At 34.1% G+C, this 12,722-nt stretch overlaps 1 protein-coding gene across 1 annotated transcript in view; it reads right to left on the bottom strand.

Moving 5' to 3' along the window:
• LOC127986808 (uncharacterized) overlaps positions 1-12,722 on the bottom strand; it is a 353,087-nt gene continuing 340,365 nt past the window's right edge. The window contains exons 91-103 of the mRNA XM_052589043.1: positions 8,828-9,001; positions 7,418-7,588; positions 7,151-7,321; positions 6,829-7,002; positions 6,207-6,380; positions 5,225-5,398; positions 4,852-5,025; positions 4,016-4,189; positions 3,748-3,921; positions 2,320-2,493; positions 1,230-1,391; positions 933-1,040; positions 1-585 (exon numbers count right to left, since the gene is read on the bottom strand). Coding sequence (XP_052445003.1) covers positions 582-585; positions 933-1,040; positions 1,230-1,391; positions 2,320-2,493; positions 3,748-3,921; positions 4,016-4,189; positions 4,852-5,025; positions 5,225-5,398; positions 6,207-6,380; positions 6,829-7,002; positions 7,151-7,321; positions 7,418-7,588; positions 8,828-9,001 — 2,008 coding nt within the window. The 3' untranslated portion in view covers positions 1-581. The remainder of the gene's footprint in view (positions 586-932; positions 1,041-1,229; positions 1,392-2,319; positions 2,494-3,747; positions 3,922-4,015; positions 4,190-4,851; positions 5,026-5,224; positions 5,399-6,206; positions 6,381-6,828; positions 7,003-7,150; positions 7,322-7,417; positions 7,589-8,827; positions 9,002-12,722) is intronic.

Genomic DNA, 12,722 nt, shown 5'->3' with positions numbered 1-12,722 from the left:
TATGATCAAGTTTTTTTATTTGTATAGTTACAATATGCCAAAACATTACAACACAATGTTTTAAGATTAAAATCACTAAACAAAAAGCATTCGATGTACAATCAGAACTAGTGACTGAAAGCACGTAATATTCATCCACAACTCTTACATCAGTAAAAACTTTATCTTATGTACAGAGACATGTTGTCATGTCATGAGACAGATACTGAACTTAAAATAAGTTCTACTATAAAGTGTCAGAGAAATGTAATGTAAAACATGCATAAACGTCAAATAAATTAATGGTATAAAGAAATATAAATACAACAGGACCACTGATCTCTAAAAATGACTATTATAGATCACTGATTTGAATCTGCTCATATTAATTAATTAATATTAATTAATAGCTCATATTAATTACATTTTGATTTTAGACTTTCAGTTTATGTCTTTTTATATAGAAATGCTAAATTAAATTCACAGTCATGATCAGCAATATTTTAATAATTTCATTATGGATGAGATTAATCTTGACATCATGATGATGAAGGTCTTAATACTAGACTTGTATTCTTACTAATCCACCTCTTTCTTCTAATTCACCTGAAAAAAAGAAAAGAAAATAGCATTCAAATTAATAAAAACCAACAATATACATTCACCATTACTCTGTGTTCATGTATGTTTCTATTAATGCTGCATTATTTCATTTGAAGGTCTAATCTTCCATATGTATGCATTAATAATCATTGATAAATAGTAATATATATAACAGTTAGCATAATAACTTCAGATTTGTTAAAGCAGTGCTATTTGAAGCTGTAAGTTTGTCATTGTTTATATTAATTGCTTGCTGTTTAGCCACATCTCACCAAAATTACCATCACACATATTGATTTATAACAGTACTATAATGAGAACCTTCTGAGGATTCTTCATCTGATGATTACTTTTCTTGATCTGTTGATTTCACAGGATCCTCCGGAGCTTTAGACCCAGTCAACCATCCACTAAAGTACTTCACACCAGCTCTCAAGAGCGGATGTCCTCTCTCCAGACTGTAAGGAGGAACCAAGGTGTTAAGTAGAACAAGTTGAAAATTTGTTATACAATTTGTTTTATATTTTAATTAGTACAAAGCAGATTGTAACAAAAATATTTGTTTATTTTTTTTAATTTTTAAAATACATTCATACAAGATAAATGATGTGTGTTAGTGTGTCTGTGACAAATGGATGTTCACTGACCTCAGTTTACAGTTTGAGTCTCGTAGCACATCAATGAGCTTCTTCTCTGAGTCTCCTACATTATTATTACTCAGATCAAGCTCTTTTAAAAACTGCAGTGCTTCAGTTTCAGCCAAAGTCCGAGTTAAAGAAGAAACATCTGTAATGCCACAGTCATTTAGACTAGAAAGAGAAAGAAAGACAGACAGCGGAAGAAAATTATTTCCCCTTTAACACAGAGTGTGATATTAACCCAGAGGACACAGACACGTTTGTGATTTATTAGCATCATTTTTTAGTCAAAATCACAGTCACTTCAACAGGAAATCATGTGATGAGGAATTTCAACTAACGGCTTTCCAGTGGCAGAAAAATTCACAGTGTTTCCCATTCATTATATAAACTATGGAGGTCCGCCATGGTCTAATTTGTCCCACCAGAGTTTGATAATGAACAGAAAATCTTTTAAAGTAATATAAACTTGCACTGTTACATTCCACTCCCAGACCGACAGTGAACAGCTGTGAGTGAAGGAGACAGACTGAATGAATCTACAGTTCACTCTCTGACAGTGGATGGAGATCAAGGAACAGAGGTTTCCCCCAAAAACCCCCAGAAACAAAACACAGCAGACTGCACTACTTTCTGTTCCTGACATCGCCTTTAACTTTAACTTTAACTTTGAACTTTAAACTGATTGAAACATTTGATTAATTTTACCATTTTGTTTTACTGTTTTATTGTATTTTCAAAAGCATTGTTATGCTTAGGCTTATTCTTGTTATTTTCTGTTAATGTTATAATATCATTACAGTTAATCTTATCACAAACATAATTTCTTAAATTAAACTAATTGCCTTTTTGCTCTCCGTTTCTTAAACTTGTCTGGTGTGAGGCACATGTTCTTCAGCAGTTTGGCTGATACTGATGGTTTCATCAGTTCATAAGACACAACAGGAATTATTAATATGCCATACACAAATACTATATTATTTATTATTTATTTACAAATATAATGTGAACTCAGACTCTTTGTGAGATGTTGAGTGAAAGTGTTATAATCAAATTGTAATGTTAAAATTGTTTAAGCATTTTTAAGCACATTCCTCACCTCAATCGCTCCAGTTTACAGTGTGTTTTCTTCAGTACGTCACATAAGATCTTCACTCCTCTGTTTTCTATTTTATTTCCACTCAGGTCCAGTTCTCTCAGGTGTGAAAGGTTTGAACACAGAGCTGAGGTCAGGATGAGACACTGTTTCTGTGTGATACTGCATCCACACAGACTGAAGACAGAAAGAGAAAAGACAATGAATCAGATCCACGTTAAGTTTATGTGAGTTAAATGCTTCTTAACTAAATGTCATCTAGCACACTAATACACCAGCAGAAGCATGAAAATATATTATAGATCTATAAACCAACTCCTAGCCAGGATTTGAGGATACTGGATTCAACCCAAGTTTACACAATCATCACTCTGTCAAAATATGTTATAAATGTAGATCTGATTTTGTGAATTATGAATGTAGAACTGATTAAAACATTTCAACTGACTATGTTCACATTCTTAATGTGAGAAAAATCACAGGTATCTACTTGGGTTTATGAAATCGTGTTCTGGACAAAGTTCAAATGAGGATAGAAAATGATAAATTTTACAAACATTTACGACGAGAAAAGTTATTTAGGAACTGTATTATTTTAACTAAAAAAAGTTAAAATGAGCACATGATCGAATTATGTCACTGCAGCACGTATCCATGGTAACGCTCAGCTGCTAATGACAGTAACGGTCCTCCTGGTGATGCTTTTAACTGAGTTTTCACTTTCGTTGGTCGAAACGGTATTTATACTTTTAGATTTGTAGACATTAATCCTTACATTTTATGACAAGGTGAGTTTTTAAGTCGTCTCGTATGGCTGCTGATGTTAGGCTATGTGAACACTTTCAAACGTTAATAATTTAATGCTTACATTACCATGTAAAGCTGAAATGATTAAACGTTATTATTATAATATATTACTATTTAGCAATGTTAAGACTCGGTGTAACAACAATAATACTAAATAAATACACTTTTAAATACAGGCCTGTGGCTCTTAATTTATTTTTATAAATTCACCATTTGTAAACTGATTTTCATTTCATTTTTTAGAAATTTCAATAGCATTTGTATAAAAATTATAAACACTGAACATACTAAAAGAAATGAGAATCGAGTCGATATCTAGTGAATCGAAATCAAATTGAATCGGGACATCTGAATCAATACCCAGCCCTATCAGAATAATCTTTTGTCATGCATGTTTGTCAGCTCACTTCAGTTTCATTTTGTCAGATTTCAGCATAAATCTTTCAGCTGATAAAAATACTGAACCATCAGTCCATTAGCTCATAGTACTTTTGAATCTTTCTTTAAAAGGGGAAATGCAGAATATTCAGTGCTACACATTTTGTAACTTGTGCCCTGTTGTCTTAATAAATAGTACATTTAAATCACACTGTAATTGCAGCACAGAGTAATGATGATACTAACTGTAGTTTCTCCAGCTTGCTTTGTGAACTGCTCAACAGAACACCAAGGTGTTTCACTCCAGAGTCTCCTAGTTCATTCTCACTCAGGTCCAGTTCTCTCAGATGTGATGGGTTTGATTTCAGAGCTGAAGTCAGTGCAGAACAATCATCAGCTTTTATATCACAAGACCTTAACCTGCATTCAGAGAAAAGAGACAAATATGTTTTTTATTCTGTTTCATGAAAATACCAAAACACTAAATTGTTTGTTGTATGTGAATGTTCCTCACCTCAATCTTTCCAGTTTTAATCGTGAATCCTTCAGTATATCATAAAATGTATTCACTCTTGTGTGTTTAAGTTCATTTCCACTGAGGTCCAGTTCTCTCAGGTGTGCTGGGTTTGATTTCAGAGCTGAAGTCAGGAAGACACACTGCTTCTTTTTAATACTGCATCTACACAGACTAAAGACAGAAACAGAAAGGACATTGGTTCAGATCTTTGATGGCCATCTTATAAAAGAGCAGCAATAGGCATATAGTCTTCAATATAGTCTTTAGTTGCCATAGTTTAACTGAATTAATTGTTTTTAAGTTCCAAATACCAGAAGCTGTTGTTTTCTTCTCATTCATTTAAAAAAAAAAAAAAAAAACTATAGACATACACTTCTTTTTCTCTCATCTGTTGTTGCAGTAAATGTGAATCTCCAAATATTTCTGCAGAACATGTACACAACCAGTACAGTTGATCAAATACTTTTAATTAAACCGATTATTTCCTAGTTAGAGTGTCTCTACACCAGAAACGACAGCCAAAACAGCTAAAGTGTGTCTACACTGGATGCCACAAAGCATTATAAATTTGTGTCAGTACGTCATAAATAGAGCACAGCAGTAGTTTACTGTCAGACGTTTGTTGTGCCATGCCACAAACAGTGTAGACAGCATCATAGATTCTATTGTATTTTGTCATGTTCCACTGTTAGACACATATTATTAAGTTGGAGCAGTAGAGAAAAAAATAGTTGCAGTACAGATGCAGTACAGTTTAAATACTGTAAACTGGACTTGTTTAAACAGTGATTTTTAATCTCTCTGTAGCTGCTGTACAGTATAATGATACTAACGCTAGTATTTCCAGCTTGCATTGTGGGTTCTTCAGTAGATCACTGAGGTTTTTAACTCCAGAGTCTCCTAGTTCATTCTCACTCAGGTCCAGTTCTCTCAGGTGTGATGGGTTTGATTTCAGAGCTGAAGTCAGAGCTGAACAACCTTCATCTGTTATATCACAGTATCTTAACCTATGTTGAGAAAAAGAGAAAAGCAGAAAATAAACCTAAAGACATTCTCTAAAGACGTAGAAAGAGAGATCATCTCGACTTCACCATATCACAAATACTCATCCTCTTTACAATATAGAGACTATAAAGTGTCTCTGTCATTTAAAAGCTGTTGAAGTGATTTTAATCATTTTGATTCTTGTATGTGAATGTTACTAACCTCAATCTCTCCAGTTTACAGTCTGAATCCTTCAGTGTTTCAGAGACATGCTTCACTCCTGTGTTTTCTATTTTATTTCCACTCAGGTCCAGTTCTCTCAGGTGTGAAAGGTTTGAACACAGAGCTGAAGTCAGGATGAGACACTGTTTCTGTGTGATACTGCATCTACGCAGACTGAAGACAGAAAGAGAAAAGACACTGAATCAGATCCATGAATATCAAGGTTTTGGAGGATATGGATCGTTTGTCTGACTGTTATTTGTCATCTGAAAGTCACACTTGAAATTCTCTTGAACAGTATTTACGTTATAAAGAATTACTTCTATTCCAGATGTATTCACTTCTCGTCAGTTTTAAGACTGGTTCTTCTGTCAATCTCATCTTCAGCTTGTCGGGGAAAATGCGTTCCCAGCAACATACAGTAAGCTTTACTTAGTTAACTACATTAGTTAATATGAACTAATGATGAACAATACATCTACGGCATTTTTTAAATAAAATGTTTTATCTCTTATCATTACGAACCGTGAACTGACATGAACAAGCAATGATTATTAAAGATTAATCTGATCACCTTTGTATTCAATAAAGTAGTGTTGTTTGTGTGCTTGCTGCAATTATAAAAAAAATTTTAAAGCAGGACAGAAGGATAAAGGTGACCATCAGTTGATAAAGATTGGTGGCTGATCTGTTGGTACTTCATTAATTTGCTTTGTTCTGAAACGGGCACTAAATTGTTAAAATGTTGCATTTGTGTTTTGAGGAGTTTGTGAGTTCTGAAAAAACATTGCTCTCCCTCTACAGTAACTGAAATAATAATGATCCATGAGCAAAGTGATTTGGCCTTCTGTTTAAAGCTAACTGTCATTTTTTGAAAAGTATTTGTTTTTAGTGGCCTGTTTATATTTAATACTTCACATTGTGGTTGTGACATGAGAAAATTTTTTAATCAAGTACATATTAAATGATGTAAGACACTTACATCAGTGTGTTGAGTTGACAGTGTTTATCCTGCAGTAGAGCACAGATCTGTTTCACTCGTGTGTCTCCTAGCTTCTGTTCACTCAGATTCAGTTCTTTCAGGAGTAATGGGTTTTTACCCACAATTCCTGTCACATACTGACAGGCTTCTTCTGCAGCAGGACTTCTCAGAAACCTGGAAAAGGTACAATTTTAATTCTGAAATAAATGTACACAGCCTTACAAAACATGTTGGTAAATCATAATTCATTATTTTTCCCAATGACAAGCGTTATTTACTGTTTTATTATTTTTTGACATCCAAATGTTCAAAAACAGTGATGTCAAAAAAGAGAAACAGTGCAAATGTCATGAAGGACAGAAGGGCAAAATATCTTTCTAGACACCAAATTAAACTACAGTCTATTCAGAAAATGTAGGTAACAAACTACTGAGTATCAGAACATTTAGTGGCTCAGAATTTATAATTAAACAGAACTGTAACTTACAACAAAACAATTTGTCACCAACAACACAGTAGCTCAGATGCACCAAATCGAAGCTTATTGTATTACTGAAATAGTATTATGTATGAATATTCAGCCTGATTGTCATTTATTTTGTATTATTTTATTACATCTAACCTCAGTGTCTTCAGTGAATAGTTTGGATCCTGTAGTAAATCACTGAGCTGCTTCACTCCTGACTGTCCAGGATCATTTCCTCTGAGATCCAGCTCTATCAGGTGTGAAGGGTTTGATCTCAGAGCTGAAGCCAGAGCTTTATAACCTTCTTCTGTGATACTGCAGTCTGACAGTCTAGAAAGTGAATGAAAATGTACAAATTAATCTGATTAATCAGTTAGTCCACAAATGTTCAGAACAACATTAATCAATTCAAACAGATGGCTAAATATGGATGCAAACACAGGCCCAGAGACCTTTAACATGTTACACATAATTTCACCTGAGTTTCTTTAGTTGACAGTTCCCTTTCAGTCCATCAGAGAGCAGCTTCACTTCTGAATCCTTCAGATTATTATTGCTCAGATCAAGATCCCTCAGACTGCTGGAGTCTGAACTGAGAACTGAAGCAAGAGCTGAACAGCTTTCCTCATTTAGATCACAGTCACTGAGCCTGAAAGTAATAAACAAATACAATAACGTCATCAAATATGTCATATTCCTGTGTTTGCTTTGGTGTTGAGTGTAGATGCTGGGGATATCTACTCACTTGAGTATCTCCAGCTCACACACAGGATTCTTCAATCCCTCACAGATCTCTATGACTCCTGAGTCCAGCAGACGACTGTTGTTCAGGTTCATCTCTTTCAGGATGGTTTTGGAGGAGAGAACAGTAGCTAGAACTGAACAGCTTTTCTCTGTCAACTCACAATTATTTAGCCTGAACACAAAAACATAATTTTTATTTATCCTATTCAGCACATACAATATTTAGCACACCATATATCAACAGTTTTTTACATTATATTAAATATATTTAAAAATGTATAATTTATTATATGATATACTATATATTCAACTTATAAAATGTAACTATGCAGGGCTTTAAGTAACAGTCAGATCAAACTTAGAAGAGAGGATACTATGTGAAAATTAGTGACCATAAGTCTGAATGGTCAGCCATGAAATGGGAAGTCCCAGAAGGCTCAGTTCTCACACTATTCTCATTCAATTTGTATATGGTTTTAATAGTGAAAATAATAAAATGAACTAAACTTCTCATAACAGCTACGCAAATGGCATTTAGATCTACCCAAGTCTATCACCTAATGACTACAGTCCAACTGAATCCCTGAGACAGTGTATTGAGAAAAGTAACAGTTGGATGTGCCAAATCTTCCTTTAATAAACAAAGAAAAGCAGAGATTATTTTATTTGATAAAAAGGATGAAATTCTCAAGGTAAACCCAAAACTTGGGTAAACCCAGAACTCTAGGGATCAAAAAACAAACAAACAAACCAAACAAAAAAACACTCAGGAATCAGGAATATAGGTGAGATTTTGGATTTTAGTAGTCATGTCAAAGTAATAACTAAATCAGAATACTTTCATCTCAAACATATAGCAAGAAATAGATGATTTTATATCCCATTAGGATTTGATAAAAATGTTTCATTCACCTTCTTTCCCAAAAAGACCATCAGACAGCCACAACTAAAGAACACAATGCTTTCAGGATTATGACCCCCAATCCCCACCCCCCAAAAACTAATAATTTAAAGAGTTTCTTAAATACAATAAAAATACAAAACCAGCCAAAAAGAAATAAATAAATAAAACACAATAATTAGGATTATACAGTATGTTTTACATTTTTGCATAGAAATACTAAGGTTCTCTCAAAACAAGGTTTCTTCATGTTCAACTACACACTGAAATCAGCTTCCAGAAAAAGTCAGTAGATACATTCAAATCCAGATTATAACTATATTTACTGAGGATTGTGCTGCATTAACTGATTGCACTGTATCATTTTATTTCTATATTTTTATCTTATTTAATTTTGAGTATATTATTTAATTTACATACACCTTTTAGAAATAATTACACTTTTTGTACTTTGAATTAGCATTGTGCATGAATATGAATAATCTTGTCCATAAACTCATGTTCACTCACTTCATTGTCTCCAGTTTACTATGGGAGTCCATCAAAAGGGCAGAAAGTTTCTCTCCATCCAGATCTCCTAATTTATCTTCACTCAGATCCAGTTCTGTCAGTAATAATGGACTTGTACCCAGAACTTTAGTGAGATAATCACATGCTTCCTCTGCAGCAGGACTTTTCAGAAACCTGCAGGAAGCAGAAGACAATTTCAGATTGCATGATCTTGTTGTAATTCTGTATATGTCGCTGCTCCCATCATGTTTATGGGTGGAGTTAAACAAACATAGATCATTCACATTATAGGCCCACTAGTTTCTATAGTTAGTGCATTAAGCCCTACTAGGACAAGACTAGTTTTCTAAACTACTCTTGAGTTTTTTTAATGTAGCAATTTGGACAGGACTAAAGTCCCCATGTTTATTATAGAGGTGGGCAGGTTTTCTAGATGTGATATGGTTTTGTGCATCACATTCAAAGTATATAGTCCAGTGTCATAGCCACAAGGGAGCCTGGGCCTCATTTACATGACTAACACCATGTCTGTGAGGCAACGGTTTGTTGGTTCATTTTTGACACACTCAAGTTCACAGCTACTGGTACAGCAGAAATAGAATCCTGTTTGGTTTCATTATTTTACAATATTATTTTCACATTTTGTTGTTATAATGAGTGTACACATAGACCCTTAAGAGATATGAACTATGTAAATATTGACTGTATGTCAAAAAATGACATGTGCAGAATATTTTTTTTTTTTTTTTTTGGAAGGTACAATTTTAGTGAGAGTAACACTGAATAGAATAAAGGTCTCAAAGTTTTAAACCTTGTTTTTATGCCAAAATCAAAATGGTAAATATATCCATCAAGGGCATGCTTGGAAGAAAAAACTACAGAGAACAAAACCGCATTGAATGAAGTGGATATTCAAGATTGACCCCCCCCCCCAAATAAATAAAATAAAAATAAAATTAAAATACCCTACAGCTGTTGCAAATTTCAACACATCTTAATTTTCCCAAAGTTACCACTTCATCAGTGGTGTAGCAGACAGGCACGCAGTAAAATTTGAATATTAAATGAGATTAAAATGAATTAGAACTAAGTGCAAATAGCAACAGTGGAAAGAGTACAAAAATATTCCACTCAAGTAAAAGTACCATTACATTAATGTAATTTTACTTAAAGTAAAAGTACCAGTCTAAAAATCTACTCAAGTAAAAGTAAAAAGTAGCTCATTTAAAATTTACTCAGAGTAAAAATTACTTAGTTATATTTTAACAGTGGGAGGGAGGCAAAAAGAGGACAGGCCAAGGGTGTCGACTCAGTTCCTGGAGGGCCACAGTCCTGCACCATTTCGATATAACCCTAATTAAACACACCTGATCCAGCTAATCTAATAATTTAGGCTTATTTGAAAACTATGTGATATATGTGCTGGAGCAGGGTTAGATCACCTGCTAGATTTACCCATAACAAATTAAATTTTATGTTTAGCCACTAAAGAGACATCAGAGCCGGCGGCACATATCAGAAAGAATATATCAGTCAAGTACAGTCTTTTGTGTGGCAATCACCCGGAGAAAGTACTCATTTGCAAGGCGACCTTCATTAAATTGTTCGGTGAGGACAATTTTCATTTCAGAATTGCCTAGTTTAATACCATTTTGTAGGTTTCTCCCTTGCGACAAAGGTGTTTTGCTCTAAACAAGCATGCTCATGCGACATGGAAAGTACTGATAATAATACTAGCCTACTGATACAAGAGGTTTCTGACCCCTGCCAGGGCTGTGCAAAATCTAGAATTTCAGAATTTAATTCAGTTAAATTAATGAATTTGAATGGACTTCACCTTACAGGATGTTGAATTGAATTTGAATTGGAATTACACTAAGTGAAACTGAATTTATAGCAATTCAGAGAAATTCATTATCACATATCAGTGAGAATGTGATAAGTTACTTTTAATATAATTAATATAAGACACTAACATTAATCATTCATTCACTAAATGTAGAATAATTAGCAATATCTTAATTTCAAAGCAATCAAATGAAAAAAATATTTTTGGTATTACAATTTTAATAATCTGTTTTATAGAGTATGTTTTTAATGTTAATTTGGCCTATTAAAAAAGGCCTATTTACTATAATAAAGTTTTGTGTGTGTAAAGTTCATACAATTATATCTTTATGAAATTCATGTTGTAATCATATGTAATATATACTGTAAAGCGTCATTGTTAAATACACCTTAATTATGTATTATGTATTTGAATTTTATGGAATTCAAATTCAGCTTCCTGTTTGCAATCTCAATTCAAATTCAAGAATAGCAAGTTAGTTGTGTGTAATTCTTTTTGTTTCAATCTAAACTATTTACTTTCACAGGCATTATATACAATATTATGTTGAGACTGCTGAGGCTCGCCCAGAGAGAAGAGGTGGTGGACAGCACAATGAGGAGCACAACAGGAGAAGGCAACTCATTGTTGAGCACATCCAGTCTTTAAACGCAGGGCCAGCCAGACCAACCAGGAGCACCAGGTCGCAAGTATGTCCCTAGTGACCTGAATGTGCACAAGATGCATTAGCTCTTTGAGGCTCAGAACCATGCTCAGACCAGCTACTCCCTCTATTACTCTGTGTTTTCCAAAGATTTTAATCTTGGCTTCGGTTACCCAGCTACAGCCACATTGTGGTTAGTTTTATTTATAGCGGACAATGGTCCTACTTTACTGAATGCCAATGTATTACTGAATGATTTGCCTATGAATATTGTTATCATTATTAGGTTTTTTTCATGCATATGTAGCGAACAAATTGTTCTAGTTGTTACAGGTTTGACACTTTATTAAAAAAAGACTTTGTATTACTAAATAACTTGCCTATTGTGTCATGAATCCGTCCCGGTGTTCCTCCCTCTCACCACCAGAGGGAGGTGATTTGTTAACTGTAGTTGTGAATTGTGTTTTTTTACATCTGTCATAGAGTTTTAAACCCGTTTTGTTTTGACTTGTTGGCTTTTGTTTCAGTTTATTAAAATTACTTCCCTGCATTTGGACCCGGACCCTGTTCGTGTCTACCGCCCTGTGACATACTGAATATTACTATCATTACTTTTTACAGGTTTGGCACTGAATGACTTTTAACCTAAATGCGTTATTAAATGTAAGGATGAAAGAACCTGAGATACTTTGATCTCCTGAGACAGGCAATAAACACAAACGGGCATCTTCGAGACACCCAACAGAGTGGAGGAGCAGGAGACCTCCTTGCTTTCTCGCCATTTGCTTCATTTTAAATCCCTTCACCTATGCTTCCTTCTACTCAATCAGCTCAAAATGATTACATGAAAATGTCAATGCAAGTGAACTAACACTCATGTCTAGTAGCATTTGAAATGTATCAGTGCAACTGGTACAATGGTCTCAATCTTACAAAAGTTAATTAAAAGAGAATCCCAGGGTCCTCCATGTAAATAACCTCCTGTTCCCATTGAGTTGTAAAACCACCCAGTCTTGGGACATGAGTTAATGCAAATTCCAATTGTTAGTTCCTGTCTCCATTTCGGGGGATGTTTGTCTTGGACTGATGTATTTAAAGGATTGCAGAAAAAGGATCAGGACGATTCTGTACCCAGAAAGCTCGTAGTGTGTTGAGCGTCGCTTCACTCCATACTATGTATTTTCTAAGTTCAGGTATGCATATTATATTTTTTAGATGCATCTTTGAGAATTTTGATGTTTTATATCGATATGTTTGAATTGGATATGTAATTGTCAGAATACATCTTTACCTGACTGATAATAAATTGTTTTTATTCTGTTTTACTCTGTAATTATTGATTCTAGTAGATGTAGTAGATTCTATGTTGAATCCTTGTATACATGAGCACCCGAATGAACGAG

Source organism: Carassius gibelio, chromosome B22 (genome assembly GCF_023724105.1).
Source record: "Carassius gibelio isolate Cgi1373 ecotype wild population from Czech Republic chromosome B22, carGib1.2-hapl.c, whole genome shotgun sequence".
In the NCBI taxonomy this organism is placed as follows: Eukaryota; Metazoa; Chordata; class Actinopteri; order Cypriniformes; family Cyprinidae; genus Carassius; species Carassius gibelio.
Note: the sequence above shows the minus strand (reverse complement) of the source record. Positions and strands in the feature narration are given on the sequence as shown.